Genomic DNA, 23,242 nt, shown 5'->3' with positions numbered 1-23,242 from the left:
ACGAACAAGTATAGGATCAAAGGTTTTCCTGATACGGGTGGTGTTAGAACAGGTGGATTTTGCAGATAATTTCGGATTGCTTCAAACGCTTTTTGGCACTTGTCATCCCACTTAAATGGCACTCCTTTCTTGAGTAGGTGAAATATTGGCTCGCAGGTCAATGTCAGCTTGGCAATAAACCGGCTAATGAACTGCACTTTTCCAAGAAAACTTCTCACATCCTTCTCAGACCGAGGCGGGTCCATTTCTAGGATAGTCTTGCTCTTTGAAGGATCGACTTCGATGCCACGGGTGGTGATCATGAATCCTAACATCTTTCCTGCTGTAACCCCAAATGTACACTTGGTTGGATTGAGACGCATTTTGTACTTTTAGATCCTTTCAAAGAATTTCCTAAGTGACGGTAGCTGCCCTTCTCATTCTTTTGCTTTGACGATCATGTCATCAACGTAAACTTCTACTTCCTTGTGAATCATGTCATGCAACAAGGTCGTAGCAACTCGTTGATAACTAGACCTGCCTTCTTCAACCTAAAAGGCATGACCCGGTAGCAGTAAGTTCCCCATTCGATGACAAATGTGGTTTTCTCTTGATCTTCTAGAGCCATGAGAATTTGATTGTAACCTAAGAAGCCATCCATAAAGGAAAGCAAAGCATGTCCAGCGGCATTGTCCACTAGGACATCGATGTGAGGTAGCAAAAAGTCATCCTTCGAACTAGCTTTTTTCAAGTCCCTAAAGTCAACGCAGACCCTAATTTTGCCATCCTTTTTAGGGATAGGCACAATGTTTGCAGCCCATTGAGGATATTTAGTAACTATTAGGAATCCTGCATTAATCTGTTTGGTGACTTCTTCTTTTATCTTAAGCACCCAATCAGGCCTCATTCGTCTGAGTCTTTGCTTTACAGGTTTTGTATCGGGACAAAGAGGAATCCAGTGTTCCACGATTTCAGGATCGATTCCGGGCATATCAGCATGTGACAAAGCAAAAACATCTTCAACTTCTTTAAGCAAATCTATGTGAGCTTGACGCTCTTCTGGAGATAACGCAAAACCGATTTGGACCATTAGAGGATTCTCTTCATCTCTCAGATTTATTAGAATTACTGCTTCTTTTACAGGCTGAGCATGCCTCTCATCTTCCCTTTCAATTAGGGACCGAATTTCTTTGGGGATGTCCCCATCAAAATTTCGTCTTATCATTGTCAAGGTCGACATAATTTATTTCAAAATCAAGGAAGTAGGCGGAATCAGTTTCATTTATTTCATCATTAGCAAAGGCCTCAGAGGCGCCATACATGAGTAGACTCGAATTCAAAGTATAGACCATGAGGATTTGGGCCAAAAGGGACCAATCCAGACTCAACAAACTCGGAGGACTTGGAAGACTCAGATGTCTCAGATTCTAATTCAGACTCAGAATCAGTCTCATGGTAGGTTACACTTGGCATGAAGATCCAATTTTTATACTTTCCAATGGCATCCACAATGAGCGAAGTCGGGTCTTCGAGGGCCTCCTGCCCCCAGCACGAGGACTTCTGCTTCAATGATAGACCCATTGGTTCGCCTTCCTCAAACAAGATCGCCAGACTTCCCATGTCGAAGACCTCAATCCAGTCAGCTGGTTTACTTTTTTCTTCCAGAGTCCTGACCTCTTCCTCTTCTTCTGGCCAAACATCATTGGCAAATATTTCTAACCCTAGCAGCAAAGTGTTGGTTTCTTTATCCCAGAATGGCTCTAGCTGACCTTGGTAGATCTGCTTTGCTTTTTCCTTTACAAAGTAGTCTTCCAATCTGTTTCCCTTCTTCACCACATTATCGCCGGAGGGCTCATAGCTAAGACCGATCTTGCATACCAGAGTTCCAATGATCTCAAACTTTGGGGGTCCCTGTTGATTCTTTCCCAGACCTAGCCCTGGCATGTAGGACATTTTCTTCATCATTTTCAGAGCAACATTGCTGATAACAAAGTCATTGTCCATCCTGAATGAGAAGACAGAGCTTGTAATGTCCAATGAAAATCCTCCAAGAGCGGGGCATTGTCCTCGATGGGTGTATGAATCCTAGAGTCCCCATGGATAATGAGCATTCCCGTTTCGAGTCCTAGATGGATCTTCTGATGGAGAATGGAAGGTACAACCATGATGTCAGGGCGATGCATCCAAGGCCTTCCGAACAGCAGATTGAAGGAGGCAGGGATGCTCAACACATTAAACTCGACTTCAGTCTGATAGGCCCCGAAAGTCATTGGGAGCATGAGAGTGCCAACTACATCTCGGCGAGTATTATCATATGCTCGAACTTTGACGTCAGGCGGGGAGAAATCTTTGTTCTTGTATCCTAGGCAATAGGCAACTCAGAGTGGGCAGACATTGATTACAGAGCCATTGTTGACTAGGATTACTGGAACCCATTTACCATGGCATTTCAAAATGACGTGCAACGGTTTGTTGTGATTAGTTCCTTGAGCAGGCAGGTCTCGATCGGTAAAGGTAATGGCATGCTTGGTAGGGATAGTTTTGATAAGCGCCACAAGCTCATCCGGGGTTATGTCAGAGGGAACTTTTAGGTGAGAAAGGGCTTGGATGAGTCCTTTGCGATGGCGAGTGGAGTGAACAAACACATCCCAAATAGAAATTTTGGCATGAGTCTGTTCAAGTTGTCGCTTTATCATTCCTTTAGGGTTTTTCTTGGGACGGGAAGGTTCTTTGGTTGGTGGGGCAAAAGGTTGAAAAAGGTTCCTGGTTGGTGAGGAAGGTTCTTTGGCTGGTGGAGCTACAGGGTTGGAGGATTCTCCGATTTGGAGGATAGGGGGTTGGTAAACACAACCACTTCTTGTTAAGTGGTCAATCTGGCGGAACTTTTGTTCGTCACTCCATAAGTCAATTGAAGCTTTACGCTTGCAGCCAATGGTAGTTCCTTGGAGATTCTCAGCCAAGTCGGCAATGACCAAGTCTTCCTAAAGATCTTCGGGTTTCCATTGTTCAGCTTCCATCATTGCTTGGTTTACTGTCCATTCTTCATTTCCTACTCGCATGTTGACCACTTCCGAATCTGCCCATGGGTTTGGCCTGATCTCTGCTTCCCAAAAGAATGGTTGTGGCTCATCCTCCCATAAGTTCATGAAGGATTCAGACTGCAGCATGGAGACATTGACATCTTCAGAGAAAGTAACAAATGGCTCTAATTTTGCCTCATCTACAATGTTGTCTAATGGGTCGAACTCGTTACTTGCCACCTCTTCCTCCCTTGGTTCTAGGCCCCATGGATTGAGGTTCACGTTGTTGTACAGATTGTCAACAACAAAGTCATTGAAATGGGAGAAATCAGGGCGAATTGGAGCGAGTTCTGGCCATTCATAAGTGATCCTTTCAGGCTAGTAGTCCTTGGCATTTATCATCGGCAAGAAGAACATGTTGTAAGGGTCATCGCTTGCTAGAAGCTAGTACGCATTCGGGACCGGATCCCATTCCCATTCAGGGTCTGCTTGGGGAGTTTCATCGTTCTCCTTTTGGTTTTCAAACGTCATGTTCAAGGAAAGTCCGTCTAGAGGGTCAGTTCGAATGTTTTCCTAATCAACTTTCCATGCGGGTTCAAAGGGTGGCTCGACAGCTCCTTGAAAGTTGGCAGCTTCAAACTCCTCCCAGTCAGAGATCAGGTTTCCCCATGTATTTTCCCATTCTTGAAGAAAGCAAAGGGTAGTTTCCTCAGGGATTTTGACAACAGGTTTTGGTTCGGTTTCGGGAATGATAAAGAGAGTAGGGTCAAAATTTTGAGGGGTTGAATCACTTGTGAGGGTGATTTGGTTAATGCATAAGGTGTTATTATGTTATTGCAAGGGATTTGAGACAGTGTTTGGCTTATCTGGTGGGGGAGCTTCAACAACCTTATTATCAATGAGGTTTTGAATCTCATGACGAAGGCGAATACAATTATCTATGGTATGACCAGGCATTTGGTGATAGTCACAGTAGACATTATGGTTAAGGTGTGGTGGGAGAGTTTGTGGTGGTGAGAGTACTTTTAAAACCCCAAACTCAACAAGTTTCTTGAGTAGGGAGGATCTAGGGGTGCTGAATTGGGTAAAGGTTCGGTTCTGGGATTTTTGTTTTTCGATGATTTGGTTTACTTCGGCCAGTTTAGCAGAAGCGGTCCCAGCTTGATTGGCATTTCCGAAAAGGACATTGTTGTTTCTAGAGTACGCCCTTTTATTCTTTGAACTTGACTCCTTCTTTTCTAGGGTTCCATCTCTCAAAGCTTCATCCACTGCCAATCCAGAGACATAGAAGGTTTCAAAGTTTAGGGCTGCCAGAGAAAGAACCATGTATGGTGCAAAAGAACTTGGCAAGTTCTTGGTGATGATTCAGATTTGTTCTTTCAAGTCTGGCTTATTCTGCATCTACGCGGCCTTGGCTCTCCAACGCTTCACATAGTCAGCAAAGCTTTCCTTGTCACCCATCTTGGTACTTTCTAGCTCCCTCGTGGTCATTTTTAGGTCCACATTGAAGTCGTATTGGGCAACAAAAGTTGTCCCAATATCCTCCCAGGTCCTTTTCTTAGATGGTTCGAAGGTAAGAAACCATTGTAGTGCCGGTCCAAATAGTGACTCGTGAAACAACTGTGTCATGGCTTCCTTTTCAATCCCTCACATGGTGAGAGATCCAACATATCCCTACAGATGAGCCTTTGGATCTGTGGTACCATTAAACTTTACAAAGTCTAAGCCTTTGAACTTTTTTGGCAATTTGGCATTTAGGAACAAACACAGCTTGCTCATGTCTATCTCTCCTTTTTCAAGCCTTTCGGTTTTTTGCACGAACTCTTCCAGCTTGTTGATTTTGGCAATGAGGGCAGTCATGTTAGGATCCGTAGCTGGGGTTTCTTCTTTGGGTTGTTCAGATTGTGGGGGAAGCCTGGTTTGCAACTTGTCGCTGATTTCTTGCATGGTCTCTGTCATTCTTTCTGCATTGAAGTAACAGAAGCTTTGAGCTGCGCATCGATGTTGGCAATGGACTGTCTAAGTTGGGTGTCCAAAGCCGTCATGTTTTGCCTGATCTCTTCCATTCCATTCTCCTGGTTAGCCATTGGTAAAGGATCTTCTGGTGGTATTGCTATTAGCGGTTCTTGTAATGTTTCCACTGTTGGTTGCCCTTCCGGCAATACTTCAACATCAAACAACTGAGTTTCTTCCATGGTGTTTGTGTGAACCAATCTTCGGAGTGGACGAAACCAGTACAGCCTTTTCTTCTATTCGACCAATGTTTTTGTAACAACCTGAATTTTGACCCTAATTTTTATTTTAGTTTTTTTTTTTCCCTTTCCTTCTCAATAAAAAAATTCGTTTCAAATTTTATTTAGTTAAATTAACTAGATTAATAATTATATTGATTATTATTATAAGAACATGTATATGTATATTTATACCGTGGTGTGCTAGTTATACCATAACATTTTTCACCCTAGAATTTCAACTCCATAAAATATGGGATTTGGTTCTCCATTTCCTCGCCTCCCTCCCGAATATCTCTCTCTCTCTCTCTCTCTCTCTCTCTCCTTAGTAATTTTCGGCCACCACCACTGCCACACTCATCCTTTGCCACTACCCTACTCCCTCATCCCCAAATCACAACTTCCATTATCACCTCCTCTCCCCATAAATTCGGCAACCACCCTTTCCTCCCTATTTTTCTTTTTACTCACCACACCACCTCTCTCTCTCCAATCTCCTCTACAGAAATACACTCTTCATCTTCCTCCGATAATTTCCCACAAAATCACACCACCACACTCACTGGAAATTCAGAGAAGAAAGGGAGAAAGCTTGAGTTTCTCCAATGGTGGTATAGAGAGAGAAAAACAAGTGGGTTTCGATTTCATACTAGCCTAGGCACCAATTTGGGTTACCCATCCATAGTCCAGACCTCAAGCATCCCAGAACCGATTCGCAATCAACCAAACCATTCCCGAGCAGTCCCCGTTAACCGCTGTTTCGGCCGGAACCGAGGTATTATAATCTTTCTCCTACCCCTCCCTAAGTATATTCAGTCCTTAAATGATGATTTTAATGAGTTAGAATGGAAGAAATCGATTCACGGATCAAAACCCAGTGATCCGAAGTTTTGCTCTATTTTTTTTTTCGAATGAGCACTATTCATGAACGTTGAAATTTTAAAAAAAGGGTACTGAAATTGCAGTTAGCCCCTCATGCTTACGTTGATTCCAGAATTAACCCTAAACTATGTATTGTTTCATGTTTACCCTACTTGTCACACTTTGATAATTAAAAATCTTGAATGTGTGTTACGACTCATTTATCCTGGTTAGCTATTAATGAACAGAGATGTTTATGAAAAGTTTAAGCAACCCAAAAGGGCATCGGCCTAATCATAATTAAAATATTATGTCTTTACTTACTCGCACAATATTATTTGATATGTACTTTTATCTCATTGAAATGTATCATGCTAAGAAATGAGCTGTTATTAACTGTATCATGTTGTACGTGCTAGAATGGACTTAGGTTCATTGGGTGGTTACGAGTAGTGATTCATGTAGACGATGTTAAGTGAATGGAAATTGGTAAAGTGTTGGAAGTGTGATTGTGTGGATTGTGATTTGAGCCATGGTGATGGCAAGGGTAACCAATGGGGCCCTGTGTTAAAATGGGTAACCAACGGGGCCCAGTGTTGAGAAATGTTGTGATGCTAATGTATAATGCGTCATGGGAAAATTTGCTTCTTTGTTTAAGAGGAAATAGGTCCCATGAGACGGTTATAGTTAGTAGTAGGTGATGTGCGACCTAATGTACGATGCGTCATGGGATGACTCAATCCTTCTGTTATGGTCTTAAGTGAGAACATACTAGGTACATAACTTAGGTGCGCTCACCTAGGGCCCTGGTGCAGGACAAGCAAGAGGAAGGGTGGACCCATGAGACGGTTGTAGTTAGTGGATGTGGGAGGAAAGGATCTTGTGGAGAAGATCCTTAGATTTCATATAAGTTAATGGATAGTAAAGAAAATGATGATGTGTTATTATTCTGTACCTTCTATGTATTATCAATTGTTATATTGTTGAACTGTTAATTGTAGAGTAAGGGGTTGGTAGGATTGAGATTATTCTACTGGGTGAATTGTCACTCACGGATACGTTTGTATCCTGGTAAATCGGTTGCTTTGGCGATCAATTTGTCAGAGGATGCAGGGTTAAATGGTGGAGCTGTTTGAGACAGGAGGAATACCAAGAGTGGAGACTGAGTATTCTTGGAATCTGTATCAAGACTAGAGTCGCTCTGAAGATGTTTAAATAGAAATGTTAGATTCTTTTTGTATTTATTTATAATGTAAATTTTGTATAACGACAAATAGGGGCCTAGTAGTTTATAAAATTCAATGTATTTTAGGCTTAATGCCTCCAATTTTTTTTAGAAAATCGGGGCGTTACAGTTTTAGAACTGGCAATGGAGCAAAAAGGAGCGACTCAAAACTAATCATGTAAGATTGCCCTACCATCTACATGCCTCCTAGAAGCTAAACCTAAGACCTACCATGACCCAAATCTCACTTAAAGGTGTTTGTACAGAGATTTCCGACAATCTGTGTAAGTACTGTCAAGCAGGTTAAATTCCACCAATTTTGGGGGAACCAAAGCCAATCTCCTTATCTTGACCATCCGAGACAAGGCAATATGATTACCGGAATCTGGATTCGCACACTTTTAAGGTTAGCTTTCGACCAAGGGAGCCGTTCGAGCACGGCAAACACCAGGGCTATCCCAAACTCCATGGATTTACAGTCTCCTGGACCGATCGGTGAAAAAGGTTTCATTTTAAGGTCGCACTAAAACAAATAAGGCTTTTAATAGCGTGCCAAAAACGCTATAGTATCATATACATAGCGTTCAAGAGAACGCCTTATTAGCCGATGCTATTAAAAGTTTTCGCTTTCAATAGCGTTCATTGTCCGCTATTGTTGATCTCTTTTATAGCGGGCAATGAACGCTATGGAAAGCTTTCAATAGCATTCATTGTTCGCTATTGTTGATCTCTTGTATAGCGGGCAATGAACGCTATGGAAAGTAATAGATAGTGTTCAGAAAAATGTTGTATTAGCCCATGCTGTTAAAAGTGGGGGGTAGATCATAACGTTTTCTGACTGCTGTTTATCATAAACTTGTAATAGCGTTTCCTGAATGCTATGTATTATAGACCTTTGATAGCAGTCTTAGAACACTATGTAACACTATGTATTCTCTACAAATGACCTAAAAAGTATTTCATAAACTCATTTGACAACAAGTTTTTTGCCAAAATACTAAATGAACCAATGAACTACACATAAATTCACCCAGGATTTCATTCAAAACAAAAGAGAAATATATTTTCATCCAACATCAAGTAACTTTAAATAAAAATAAATTCAATAGCAAGCCTTCATGTCCTTCCAACATTTTGAAGGACAATGGCATGAGTGAAACAATCTTATTGTCCCAAAAGTTGACCCCATGTCTTGACACAAAACGGGAAGTATTAAGGAAAAAACTTCAACTAGGTTCCAGCGGCACCATTGTAATCTCCATCTTCATCAAAGTGTGAGGAAATATTGATCTTCTCTTCCAACTCGAACACCTACATAGAGATATTGAACACTCATTATCCAGACATAATTTACTAATTCATCTACAAGAAAATGGAATTTCAGAAAACACCACTACTGACCAAGGACCCCTACTAAGACTTCATACACACGACAAGCACATGCACAATAGATAAAGCACTATAGAGTTGGGAATCTTACAAATGTTAAGCCAATGTGTGCATGATATCCAAAATTACATGCTACATAAGGTGCAAATTTTAGTTGAGCAGAGTATTTTATTGACTTTCCAACTACTAGGCTATCAAATGTCCTAGGTTCAACTTTGTTCTACAGCACATAACTCTCCCTGGACCTTGTACTATGAGACAGCTTCTCTCTTTTAGTCAATAAGCGACTTTGTTTCCATTTCAGAATCAGAATGGCATAAAACAGAACTAGCATCAGCATCAAATAATCCTTGGTCATATTCATATATCCAGAATTCAAGTCCCTGGACTAAGTGATCACTACCAGAATATTTTCCCTTCCTTTTTTTTGCGCACACTCATAATCTTTTGTTTGGTCAATGGGATCATCTGATAGATAAATAACTAATTAGCTCCAATGGTAATCCATGCAACTGCACTTGAATATTTCCCCTGATGCATAATATCATCATCATGCCAAATTAACATGAACGAACAAACTTCGGACTGCCATCAGATGGCTCCCATATAAGATCATAACATGCACTAATCAAGTCAATGGTTATAACTTATCGCCGTGAACATTACTTCATTATAAGCAGGGTCAAAGTCGTTAGACCAGTGAATTGGTACTAAATAATTCAAATCATCAAGTATTCGCCCAACCATGTCCAAGTTTCACACTTTTCTTAAAACCCCATTGTACATAAACTGCACAAGGAAAAACAACGAGACTTTCAAACTCCAGGTGAAATGTTAATAAGTTCATGATCCAACTACCAAGCAACCTCATAATTAAAAATAAAAACACAAAAAGGGCACCACAATGTCCCTGGAGTATTAAATAAAACTAAGTTCTGGTCCTTGCATAAACAAAGCACAAAATGAAGCCTCACCTGCCGCATAGGGTGATCTGTAGGAAGGAAGCTACCAATTGTTTTCCCATACACTTCACAAGTAGACAAGTGAATGAGACACTTGTTGTTTTCCGAACAGTACTTCACCTCACATAACATAACATCCAATTCACATCAAAATGCACATTCAGCTTCAACTAATGCCAACAACAAAATCAAAAAACTCCACAAACCTGTCAAGAATCACAACAATTCACCATTAAAGCCACGCGCATTTCATTAATGCTCCGGAATAAAACATCAAGAAAATCAAAGGCGCGTACCACGGGTAGAGCATCGATGAAGTTGCTGTAAATTGTGTCAAGAGGCCTCGTATTGTAATCTGCCGGAGTACAGATAGCCGCAAGATTTATAGTCTACATCCCAAAAGAACCAACCATCAACATAAATCCCATCAATAACGGGTTTCTTTGGTTAATGTTTTCAGAATTAACTTTTAGCCATCACAATTTTTAAAAATAAATCAACTTTTAGTCTCTCAAGATCAAAGTATCCAACCTTCACATAAACAAGAGAAAAAAACCAAAGTGTATCCTTCCTATGCACCTTAGTGATCCACAAAGTGGCAAAAACTAATACATTTCATTCAAAATCAGATGAGTGCTTACTTTTACATACTAAGCCACAGGTTATAGACAAACCAAGATACAAATAACTCCACACAGAGAGATAGATTGCACTAGTTCAAAACAAAAGGAGAGAGAGATAGAGTGACACACACATAGAAATGAATAAGGGACAAAAGGAATGTAACGCCCAAAATTTTGGGTACGTTAAAAAGACAATTTCATTAAAAACCTCAAAATAGAGTCTGGCTCTTATTACAACAAAACTCCCACAAGAGTTTAATATTTACACAAATGGAGGGGGTTCTAGGGTTCCTAACTACAGCTCCTCCTACTCCTCCATTCTTGCCAGCTCCTCAGCTTCAAAAGCCTCCACGGTGATCTGCTTACCTTGATTATCTACAAAACCTGACACATTATACCAGCGTCACCACCGATATAATATGTCAAGGTCACCAAAAAGGCAACACCGTGAGCTACAAAGCTCAGCAGAGTAATCCCATACCCGCTAACCCATAACTTACATAATAAAGTCAACACATACTAAACTAACCAAAAAGAATTAACAATGACACATCCACATTCGTTAATCAACTATCGTTGGTGTCCAAGAGTTTCGTGTTTCTCCTACGCGACTCATCGTAGACCGTGTCAACATTTTCATTTACAAATCAATCTTTCAAAATCATTTGTTTAACACACCCAACCTCGGTTCCGCCGTTCCGGGTTCCCGAGTATCCTCACAATGGTTCCGCCGTCCCGAGTTCCATTGGCACACAAAAACATTTGCATTGGCTCCATACCACGAATAACCAAGCCATACCTCACCATGGTTCCGCCGCTCCGGGTTCCCATGGGAACGCACACATTTCAAAATCCTCGGTTCCGCCGCTCCGGGTTCCCGAGTATCCCCACAATGATTCCGCCGCTCCGGGTTCTCATTGGGTTTTCGAAAAAAACTAAACCGTCGGTTCCGCCGCTCCGGGTTCCCGAGTATCCCCACAATGATTCCGCCGCTCCGGGTTCTCATTGGGTTTTTCACAAATCTTATTTTTACACACGCACACAACTCATATAATGCCACCCAAAATCGGTCATTATGTAGTTTCAAAATATTTCCTTCCTCAGAAAACATTTTCCTTTCGTTAATCACACCCTAGGTGTCATGTTTCTACTTTCTCGATTCTCGTGTCTCGTTACATACAAAGACTCCGCGGTAGGACAAAAATAAGCATGAAACATTCTAACAAGATCATCCAAGTCTATATTACTTATCACGCTCAATCACTACTTATAGCATAACGCCACATGTACGGACGCCTTTGGAGTGTATCACTTATGCTTTATTCAAAGCACAACGCCACATGTACGGACGTCTTTGGAGTGAAATCACTTATGCTTTATTACACGACAAGCAATACAAGCAACTCATATAAGCATACTCATAACCATCTTTAAATATCAAAATACAAATACTTCGAGATAAGCAAATAAATAAAGATAACCTACTTTATACTTAGGGTGAACGATAAGGATAACTACATATGCGTAGAGTTAGGGGACAAAGAATCCTACCTTACTTCTTGGCGGTAGTCGGCTACGGAAAGTTAGTCAGTGGTCGGACGGAGTAACTTCCTACGGTGGTCTCCGGTAGCTTCGAAAGAGAATGGTGTCTCTCGAAACTTCTACTTGACTAACACTACTCTACTTTATGGATTGAAGGGTGGTCGAGTGGCGGTTTAGTGGCGGCTTAGGTTGAGTTTCTTGAAGAACTCAAGAACTACTCAAGAACATGAAGAACAAAAGAAAGAACAAAGAAAGAACATAATTTTTTTCTAGAGAGAGAAGTTTTTCTAGAGAGAGAAGTTGCTAGGTGAAGGTGTGTGTTGAAATGCTTGAAATGGGGTCCTATTTATAAGAAAATCTTGGCTCTCTCTCCTCTCTTCATGGCCGCCCCCCCCCCCCCCCCCCTCTCTCTGATTCTTCAATTTTTGACACTTGTCAAGCACTCATGGAAGGTCAAAGTCTAAATGGTAGGCTTGCATGGCTAGGTTAGGCTAAATGGTAGGCTTGCATGGCTAAGATTTGTCCTTGGATGGGATTATGGAAGATTTGTTTGGAAAGAAGGAGACAATGGTACAAGATTTGGTCATAAAACAAATATAGAAGTACAATGGAAGATAGATTTAGGCTAGGAAGAAAGATATCACCAAGGATTTGAAAAGATGAGAAAAATTATGGAAGTACAACAAAATCTCTCTCTCTCTCTCTCTCTCGGCAATCTCTCTCTCTCTCTCCCTAGTACACTTATATATATATATATATATATATATAACAAGAAAGAATAATAAAGTACCAAGGTATAAGATTTTCCAAAACACAAAATCCTATTAAAGAAATCCAATAAGGCACATGTCATTTTAAATAAATAAACTAGTGTACTAATGTACTCTAGGAAGATCAACTCTCCAATAAATTAATCCAATTGGGTACAAAACCTCAATATAAAATAATAACAGAGTACTTAGGATATCTTAGACTTTAAAGGCTACAAGTACTTTAATAATAAAATAACATGTACTTTATCACATGAGGTTTAAAAAAAAGACTAGTTTAATGAACCCATGTACTTGTTGAAAGAATAACTCTTTTACCCAATGGATAATAAATTTCCTAACATTTATTGTCCAATGGACAATAGCTACTAGGAAACTTTTATAATAAAATAATTAAAGTTGTCCTTTTTAAAGCATGTGACAAAAGCCCTATATTTAAATATAGGTGTGGTACCAAGTACCCCAATTAAATAAAAGGCTAGGATTCTCCCCATTAGTTTATAATAGAGTACAAGTACTAATTTAGTAAATAAAGTACTTTGGAAATCTAGGGTTTAGATATACCCCAATAGTTTAATGTATAAAATCACATGGGAAATCCATACTTGATTTATTTAATTAAAACTTTGTACCTTGTTGGAAGATTGGGCTATTACCCAATGGATAATAGTTTCCCTAGCATGTAAAGACCAATAGATAAAAGAAGTACAAGTACCTTTTATACTAAAAATAAGACTTTGAAAGACTACATGTATTTTAAACAAAATATAATAATGAAAAGGGTATTAACTAATGGACAAAAGTTACCCTAACCATTATGGACCAATGGGTAACGAAAACGGTTCAAAAGGTTCAAAAGCTCCAAAAGGTTCATCTAGTAACTAGGTGAGTTGGTTGCTCGGTTCCTCCAACTAGTTGGTTAGAAACTAACTAAATTGGTCAAGTAGGGTTTCTAGTCGAGAATTTAACCAATATCTAACTACGACAAAAATTTTAACAAGAAATCATATAGCCACTCAAGAGAAAATAAGTAATTCAAATAAAATTCAAATATTTAACGAAATTTTTACTGACCAAAATTCAGGGGCTTTACAATCTATCCCCCTTAAAACAATTTCGTCCCCGAAATTGGCGCGCGACTACAGATTAGACTAGGTCGCTAGACCGATCTTGGGATCATCGACTATCCCCCTTAAAAATTGGAGTAGGTCACCATCAATCGAATTAAGCCTCATCACTTGCTTAACGAGATGGGGTTGAAGTTGCTTCTGCCATCGAACAGCTTGCCTCGTCGTACGTCTTTGGTAAGGTCTCCACCGTAAATACCAACGCCAAATACAAAATCTCTACCAAGTCATCATGCAGACTCATATCCTACAGATGTTTCCTTAGCACGATTCTTTCCTACTTAACGATATTAAATCCATTTCCAAACAACGGATCAACTTTGAACAAAATCATTTCCAACGTAGTATAGCATAAGTCTTCCATCGAACATCAGCAGGTAAGCCCTACGACACTTCTCAGTATTCACAAAGGCACTGAAGGAACCTTTGCAGTCACGGAAAGATAAACCTTCCTAACCTCTGATAGTCGAAGCGTGCCTCCTTTCTTCTTCTCGAACAACGTCGGTACTTCCCATGGTAACGTACTCGGCTTGACAGGCCCCCAGTCCAATAGCTCTTGCAATTGGGTCTTGATCTCCCTTAGTTCCGAAGGGGCCTTTTGGTATGGCACCATAGAAATTGGTGCCGTCCACGGTTGGATTCTATGGAGAAGTCTATCTCTCCTAGGGGTGGTAAGCCAGGAAGCTCTTCAGGGAACACATTGGCGTATATGCACACGACGCGTGGTAATCCCACTTCCATTCTATCGGCTTCTCCTTACTGGAAACTAGCGTAGTGGATTCTACCACCTTGATCTTTTCGTCGCCGAACTCGCTGTCCGTCTATCCCCCTTAAAAGGAAACGAGTCCTTCCTAGGGTATAGGCTGTTACTAACTTCTGATGACAGTCTATGACTGCTTGACGTGCAGATCGCCAGTCCATCCTCAGGATTACGTCGAAATCCGCCATATCGATCACTAGAGGGTCGCAAGCTAGGCGCAGGTCGGCTACTCCTAATTTGCACTCTCAACGCACTAGACTAACAGCTATACTCCCTTTAGCTGGTACGTGGCCAAGGCCACACGATCTCCGTCCTGGGTAATTTCGAGGGTTCTGAGGATCATCTTGACCTCATTCAGCCACGTCTCGACTACAACAGGGTTGGTGTCCCCATGAAAGGTCAGAGTTCGGCGTTTGCAGAATTCGTTCATCGCTCGGGTTCGGGTCATAGATCCATCGTCGTGGTTTTGGTTTTGGCGGTTGGCGTTCAAGGCAGCTATGAACGCTCGCATGACTTGGGTTAGGTCAGGATTTGCGTTAGAGGGTTCTCCGTTATCGTGTTCTAATTCGCGACGCTTATTCACCATCTACGAGGGAAATTTGAAAAGGGGTTTTTGTTTACTAAAACAAATTTTCTTTTTGCAAATGGTCTATCTTTCAAAAGCAAAAAGTAGTTTAACAAATAGTATGCAACGGCACTCTTTAAAAATAAAGCAGGTTTTTCATAGATAAGAACATCATACAACATAAACATAGAATTTACAAACATAAACATAGAGTTCTACTACAAAACAAATAGATTAGAACAAGAATTCCTACTACAAGCTGAGACGGTCCTAATCCTTAACATCCTACATCCCGAAGGACTACAACGGTTACTAGGTTTATTTTGGGCACGCCAAAGCAATCTCTTTGGCCTTCATGGACCTTCTAGGGCCTCGTCCTCTTCGAGATCCTCTTCCTCCGTATGGTTTTCCTCTTTGGTCACCTCATTGGCGTCCTTATCACCTTTGACTTCCTCCTCCGTAACTCCAACCTCAAAGTTCTCCATCGGGGGTAAGACATCGAAATACTCATGAAAATCAGACAGTATAGGAAACATTTCTGAAAACCAGGGGTCCTTTTCGACGGGAATAGGGGTATATTGCTGCACTCTTTGGAAATCTCTCTTTTCTTTAAGTACAGCGGCAATAAAGGCAGGATCCTCCAACTTTTGGGCTGTCAGGATTTCTATGGTATTTCTAGGTTGGTAGGCTTCGGCTAAAAGATCAACTAGATGTTTCATCTACAAGAAAAAGTTTCAACCTCAATTAGGAATATCCTACGACAGGTAATCACTTAAGAAGATTTTGAATCTATGTTTCACTTTCGATTCTTGATTTAAGTCATCATCCAATTGTTCGGGAATTCCCAGCTCGGCCGTACTGCCAATTTCCGTGCCTTGCTTCAATCCGAAGATTGTTTTGACAGAATTCCACCCAAGTTGGGACGGTAAACTTAAACTCAATTCACGTTTGTGCAACGGTCAAACTATCTCGTGGTTCTACCCATTCTACCCATAGCCGAGGTTTTGAACCTAAAGCTCTGATACCAAGTTGTAACGCCCCGAATTTTGGGTACGTTAAAAAGACAATTTCATTAAAAACCTCAAAAATAGAGTCTGGCTCTTATTACAACAAAACTCCCACAAGAGTTTAATATTTACACAAATGGAGGGGGTTCTAGGGTTCCTAACTACAGCTCCTCCTGCTCCTCCATTCTTGCCAGCTCCTCAGCTTCAAAAGCCTCCACGGTGATCTGCTTACCCTGATTATCTACAAAACCTGACACATTATACCAGTGTCACCACCGATATAATATGTCAGGGTCACCAAAAAGGCAACACCGTGAGCTACAAAGCTCAGCAGAGTAATCCCATACCCGCTAACCCATAACTTACATAATAAAGTCAACACATACTAAACTAACCAAAAAGAATTAACAATGACACATCCACATTCGTTAATCAACTATCGTTGGTGTCCAAGAGTTTCGTGTTTCTCCTACGTGACTCATCGTAGACCGTGTCAACATTTTCATTTACAAATCAACCTTTCAAAATCATTTGTTTAACACACCCAACCTCGGTTCTGCCGTTCCGGGTTCCCGAGTATCCTCACAATGGTTCCGCCGTCCCAGGTTCCCATTGGCACACAAAAACATTTGCATTGGCTCCGTACCACGGATAACCAAGCCATACCTCACCATGGTTCCGCCGCTCCGGGTTCCCATGGGAACGCACACATTTCAAAACCCTCGGTTCCGCCGCTCCGGGTTCCCGAGTATCCCCACAATGATTCCGCCGCTCCGGGTTCTCATTGGGTTTTCGAAAAAAACTAAACCCTCGGTTCCGCCGCTCCGGGTTCCCGAGTATCCCCACAATGATTCCGCCGCTCCGGGTTTTCATTGGGTTTTTCACAAATCTTATTTTTACACACGCACACAACTCACATAATGCCACCCAAAACCGGTCATTATGTAGTTTCAAAATATTTCCTTCCTCGGAAAACATTTTCCTTTCGTTAATCACACCCTAGGTGTCATGTTTCTACTTTCTCGATTCTCGTGTCTCGTTACATACAAAGACTCCGCGGTAGGACAAAAATAAGCATGAAACATTCTAACAAGATCATCCAATTCTACATTACTTATCGCGCTCAATCACTACTTATAGCATAACGCCACATGTACGGACGCCTTTGGAGTGTATCACTTATGCTTTATTCAAAGCACAACGCCACATGTACGGACGTCTTTGGAGTGAAATCACTTATGCTTTATTACACGACAAGCAATACAAGCAACTCATATATGCATACTCATAACCATCTTTAAATATCAAAATACAAATACTTCGAGATAAGCAAATAAATAAAGATAACCTACTTTATACTTAGGGTGAATGATAAGGATAACTACATATACGTAGAGTTAGGGGACAAGGAATCCTACCTTACTTCTTGGCGGTAGTTGGCTACGGAAAGTTAGTCGGTGGTCAGACGGAGTAACTTCCTACGGTGGTCTCCGGTAGCTTCGAAAGAGAATGGTGTCTCTCGAAACTTCTACTTGACTAACACTACTCTACTTTATGGATCAAAGGGTGGTCGAGTGGCGGTTTAGTGGCGGCTTAGGTTGAGTTTCTTGAAGAACTCAAGAACTAGTCAAGAACATGAAGAACAAAAGAAAGAACAAAATTTTTTTCTAGAGAGAGAAGTTGCTAGGTGAAGGTGTGTGTTGAAATGCTTGGAATGGGGTCCTATTTATAGGAAAACCTTGGCTCTCTCTCCTCTCTTCATGGCCGCCCCCCCCCCTCCCCCCCCCCCTCTCTCTCATTCTTCAATTTTTGACACTTGTCAAGCACTCATGGAAGGTCAAAGTCTAAATGGTAGGCTTGCATGGCTAGGTTAGGCTAAATGGTAGGTTTGCATGGCTAAGATTTGTCCTTGGATGGGATTATGGAAGATTTGTTTGGAAAGAAGGAGACAATGGTACAAGATTTGGTCATAAAACAAATATAGAAGTACAATGGAAGATAGATTTAGGCTAGGAAGAAAGATATCACCAAGGATTTGAAAAGATGAGAAAGATTATGGAAGTACCACAAAATCTCTCCCTCTCTCTCCTATCTCTCTCTCTCGGTCCATCTCTCTCTCTCTCTCGGCAATCTCTCTCTCTCTCTCTCCCTCTCGGCAATCTCTCTCTCTCTCTCCCTAGTACACTTATATATATATATATATATATATATAACAAGAAAGAATAATAAAGTACCAAGGTATAAGATTTTCCAAATCACAAAATCCTTTTAAAGAAATCGAATAAGGCACATGTCACGTTAAATAAATAAACTAGTGTACTAATATACTCTAGGAAGATCAACTCCCCAATAAATTAATCCAATTGGGTACAAAACCCCAATATAAAATAATAACAGAGTACTTGGAAAATCTTAGGCTTTAAATGCTACAAGTACTTTAATAATAAAATAACATGTACTTTATCACATGGGGTTTAAGAAAAAGACTAGTTTAATGAACCCATGTACTTGTTGAAAGAATAACTCTTTTACCCAATGGATAATAAATTCCCTAACATTTATTGTCCAATGGACAATAGCTACTAGGAAACTTTTATAATAAAATAATTAAAGTTGTCCTTTTTAAAGCATGTGACAAAAGCCCTATATTTAAATATAGGTGTGGTACCAAGTACCCCAATTAAATAAAAGGCTAGGATTCTCCCCATTAGTTTATAATAGAGTACAAGTACTAATTTAATAAATAAAGTACTTTGGAAATCTAGGGTTTAGATATACCCCAATAGTTTAATGTATAAAATCACATGGGAAATCCATACTTGATTTATTTAATTAAAACTTTGTACCTTGTTGAAAGATTGGGCTATTACCCAATAGATAATAGTTTCCCTAGCATGTAAAGACCAATAGATAAAAGAAGTACAAGTACCTTTTATACTAAAAATAAGACTTTGAAAGACTACATGTATTTTAAACAAAATATAATAATGAAAAGGGTATTAACCAATGGACAAAAGTTACCCTAACCATTATGGACCAATGGGTAACGAAAACGGTTCAAAAGGTTCAAAAGCTCCAAAAGGTTCATCTAGTAACTAGGTGAGTTGGTTGCTCGGTTCCTCCAACTAGTTGGTTAGAAACTAACTAAATTGGTCAAGTAGGGTTTCTAGTCGAGAATTTAACCAATATCTAACTACGACAAAAATTTTAACAAGAAATCATATAGCCACTCAAGAGAAAATAAGTAATTCAAATAAAATTCAAATATTTAACGAAATTTTTACTAACCAAAATTCAGGGGCTTTACAAGGAAAAAAACAAAACAATCCAATGAACACGACTAATCAAAGAGAATAATCCAAGTGTAGAAACAAATAACCACATAATAACATAGATTATAAAATCGTCAAGGTAGAGATGATTTCTCTCAGCTGCACTTGATCCATATTTCAAGACCTGTACTTAATAGTTTCAGCACATTGCAGTAATAAAAACTCGGTTTCCAGCCGTTAGAATACCATATTCTAACTGGTGGGGTGGAAACAAAGAAACATATGTACACAAAGAAACTAGTTTTCATCTTTTTCCTACACTCTACTACTTCTATTCAACAATGTTTGTGCTAGCCAGAGTCAAACTAACTACTTGCTAGTTCAAACTTCCAATTTAAAAAGTGCACAAATTCTATAGCTGGTTACTTTCCCCACTCACTAGTTATCTTCTAGTTTGCTAGACAGTAAAGTGGCATCTTATAAGAAGGGCTGTTAAAAAGGCCTAACTTATACTATTAGGAGAACTAGAGTCTATAATATCTATTTAAACTTTTTGGCTCAATAGGTAGGGTAATCAACCTACTGTGCAAGAAAAATAGAAACGCATAGCAATTTTTCCAATGTACAAAGCTATGCTAGGCAGCTAGAGGACCAATTTGTTATAGCGTTGAGAGAATCAATGAGATATACCCTTAAAAAAGAATCAATAAGGCAATGCACCAAATTAGGAACCAACAAGATAAAGCCCCAAGAGGTCAAAATGGCTTGAATACTGAGATGAAATGGAAGTTACTCCCTTGTATACATCCTTATAGAATGCTATTAACTAATTCTATAAAAACCCATATTTGTAGTAGTGAGATGAACCAACTTTCTGATTAATTGGACGAATATTTCCAAAAAGCTACAGAGATATGCACTGGAATTCATGCCAGACAATGAAAAAAGGCAGTAATCAGTATCCCTGGCACTAGACATGAACAACACTGTAGGGAAATATAAAGAGGGAAGGAATAAGTCCAACCTTTGCTCTTTGTGAGGCTGCAAAGACATAAATACCAGCCAAATATAGATAGGAGAGACAACAAGAAACAAGTGTAGAGCATACTTCTTCCTCGCAACGGGCAGGACTCCAACGAACAGTAGTTCCATTCTTCAAGTAATATAGTGGACCTTCAGTTCCATACAAATGGCTCTCACCACACCCTAATCTAATACATTATATAACTACAGATTCAAAACATAACACATCCATATTCCGTAATAGGTGAAGTCAACAAGTAATGAGAGTGGTTAAAAAAATAGTATAACTCATTACCTCGCACATTGAAAATACTACTTTCTTCTTGTAGAAAGAGAATGAAAGGAAAACTGAACAAGCATGTTTGTTCTACATCCTAATATATTGTTCATGCAATCCATGTGGTTGTGCATGCTATCCATGTGGTTGCCCAAATTGGTCTCCAAAGATTTAGGAAAAACCTACAAGATGAAGGGCAAAACAAAATAACTAGGTTAAAACAGGCTTGGGTACTTTTGGGTCCTACTAGTACAAGCATGTTTGTTTTACAATCTTCCATTTCTACCCAAATCAAAGAAGTAGGACAAACCAAAGAAGAAGCAGGACAAATCAAAGAAGCATGGCAAATCTCAAAATTAAATTGTAGCACAAGGTAGAACTTTGTACAGTACTTTATACCCAAACTTCCAAAGGGGATTGAATGTTAAATCTCTGAACCAAAAAGCAGAAATAATTTCTAACACTTATATATGCTCTCCAACAATAGGTGTCTCTCAAACTCTTAGTTTCCGTAATAGTTTTATTTCAGTTGACAAATTAACTCATACTAAGAATGCTAAAAGCTAAGCACATACACAAGACAAAGATCGATAGGTTAATAACCACTATCACAAATCCACAATAGTGAAAATAAAGAGTTACTGTTAAGATCTACCAAGGACTGCACAAAGTGAAACATCTAGAATTTTGACCTACAATATAATTTGTAGACATTACCGTACCTGATGAGGCCATTTTTTCACCATTTGCAATGGTTTGAGAGATATGTCCAAAAACTTACTCCTTTTTCCCAAATCAACTATAAATTATTCCTTCTCCCAAATCTTTGTTGGAGAGGGCAATATGTATTGTGACATGTGACAAGTTCAGTGCTCAATTCTACATAGCTCCTAACCAAGCTTTGAAACCAAGAACATAGAAGTAGAAGAAAGCTATTTTTTATGGAGCAATTAGATATCAACAAATATGATAGCTATCGCTATAAGCAAATCAGCACATACACATTTACCCATTGCATAATCAAATTTCACAAAAACTGCAACTTGAAGGGAAAAAAACTAAACAACTATGAAATCACAATATACAGAGTTGCTCTTGGCTACCACTAGTACAAACAAGCATGTAATTGAGAATTTTGCTTTTAATAACAACTTTTCTACTCAACAACACATATGATTCAATTAAAATAAATGAGTATTAGCTATGAGGTTCAATTTAATCTAGTTTTGTGACAATATACTTACAGTTACAAATTTTCAGAATTTATCGTTGAGCATATATATTCAAAAAGACCTCTGCTGAAAAAGAATAGGGAGAACAGTCCAATGATTTAGGGTTTAACACAACATTAGCCTTTCTTTTTCTTTTTTTTGTAATTACCACAAAATTAGCAATTGATATTGAATGCTCAAATATCTTAGTAGTAAAAAGGACATCACAATCAAGCAAGTAATCTTAAACTCAAGTATTGAAGATTAACAAAAAGCATACGTACAGACAACTCTCTGCTGCCGGAAATCATGACCGGAGGCCATGGCTGAAAACCAGCACCTGCTAGAAATCATCAATTCAAACGGAAGAATCAAGAACCGTCAAATGGCAGAGAAGAAAATAGATCTAGAAAACTTGGTTCTGCAGCCTCATCAAGTGATTGCCTCCAAACACCAAAGAAAATTTTGCCAAACCCTCAAAATTGAAATCCCAAAATCGAGAACCCAAATCGAAAACCCTAAAATAGATTCCTGAATCAAAACTCTAAAGTAAATCAAGAATAAACGTTGAGAGTGCAATTATTAGACTTACCGAGTTCTGGTCGAGGTCAAACAAGCGCTAGGGCTAGGAGATGACGGGATCGAGGCCGGACGGTGATACCGCTAGTGCTCGATTGGTGAAGGCAGTAGCTTTGAATCACGCCATTCCTTTGCTCTCTTCTCTTCGTGTGTGTTTCTGTGTGTGTGTGTGTGTGGGAACTGATTGAAACAGTTGAATTAGTTTTCGGTTGGGTCTAGGTACGAAACCCATTTTTCTCTCTCTCTAAAACTTCATTAACGGAGTTTCAAGCTTTCTGTTTTTCTCTCTACCTTTCTCTACGAAATTTTCAGTGGTGATGGTGGTGTCGTGGTGTGGGTTCGTGTTCTCTAATTTCGGATGGGAATGGAGGGGTATTTATAGAAGGTTGGGTGGAGTGGGGAGCAAGGAGGGAAAAAGGAGAGATACCCGGTTGGGGAAGAGAGAAGGTAGGGTGGTGGGCAAGGAATGGGGTAGAGGTGATGGATGCTGAATATGGTGTAGGGGAGATGGTTCACTTGGGGAGAAATGAAGACAATTAATGGAGAGAGCGAGAGAGAGAGAGTGGAAAAAAAATTGTTTTGGAAAAAATTATGGTACATGTGGCATACAATACACACATGGAATTTATAAAAATCTTTATAACTAATTTACTAAAAATAATCATACCGAAATAAAATTTGCAAATCTTAAAAAAAAATTGGGTCAAAAATCTGGGTTGTTACAAAAATTATCAAGATTATAAGTAGCTATACATGAATAATTATCAATAATATTCAAAATCAAGTATATTGTCACGCCCTGAATTTTTAACATAAATA

At 39.6% G+C, this 23,242-nt stretch overlaps 1 protein-coding gene across 6 annotated transcripts; it reads right to left on the bottom strand.

The window, feature by feature from the left end:
• Window positions 1-8,397: 8,397 nt before the first annotated feature.
• Window positions 8,398-22,596, bottom strand: LOC131316565 (UDP-D-apiose/UDP-D-xylose synthase-like). Of its 6 annotated transcripts, none has more exons than XR_009197183.1 (4): window positions 20,652-22,596; window positions 20,358-20,539; window positions 9,680-10,056; window positions 8,398-8,627 (listed from the first exon to the last, which is right to left on the bottom strand). XR_009197183.1 is itself a non-coding variant. In XM_058345978.1 (4 exons), the coding sequence occupies exons 1-4, from the start codon at window positions 22,153-22,155 to the stop codon at window positions 8,547-8,549; spliced, it is 309 nt and encodes a 102-aa protein (XP_058201961.1). In that variant the 5' UTR covers window positions 22,156-22,596; the 3' UTR covers window positions 8,398-8,546. The 6 variants fall into 6 exon arrangements, 2 of the variants coding, with proteins under 2 accessions (XP_058201961.1, XP_058201960.1); XM_058345978.1 differs by lacking the exon at window positions 20,358-20,539 and having other exon boundaries at window positions 9,680-9,787; window positions 9,964-10,056; window positions 22,129-22,596; XR_009197181.1 differs by lacking the exon at window positions 8,398-8,627 and having other exon boundaries at window positions 8,906-10,056; window positions 20,652-22,362; window positions 22,437-22,596.
• Window positions 22,597-23,242: the final 646 nt, after the last annotated feature.

The sequence above is a fragment of the Rhododendron vialii genome, chromosome 2a, assembly GCF_030253575.1.
Source record: "Rhododendron vialii isolate Sample 1 chromosome 2a, ASM3025357v1".
NCBI classification, from domain to species: domain Eukaryota; kingdom Viridiplantae; phylum Streptophyta; class Magnoliopsida; order Ericales; family Ericaceae; genus Rhododendron; species Rhododendron vialii.
This window is presented reverse-complemented; position numbering and strand designations above follow the sequence as displayed.

Bases quoted from the DNA above. Each gene is read 5' to 3' on its own strand.
- LOC131316565 (XM_058345977.1), bottom strand. From the start codon at position 22,155: ATGATTTCCGGCAGCAGAGAGTTGTCT. The intron at 10,057-22,128 runs GTACGTATGCTT...TTTGGGATGTAG, and splicing joins CCGGCAGCAGAGAGTTGTCT to ACTATAAATCTTGCGGCTAT. The intron at 9,788-9,963 runs GTACGCGCCTTT...ATGTTATGTGAG, and splicing joins TCATCGATGCTCTACCCGTG to GTGAAGTACTGTTCGGAAAA.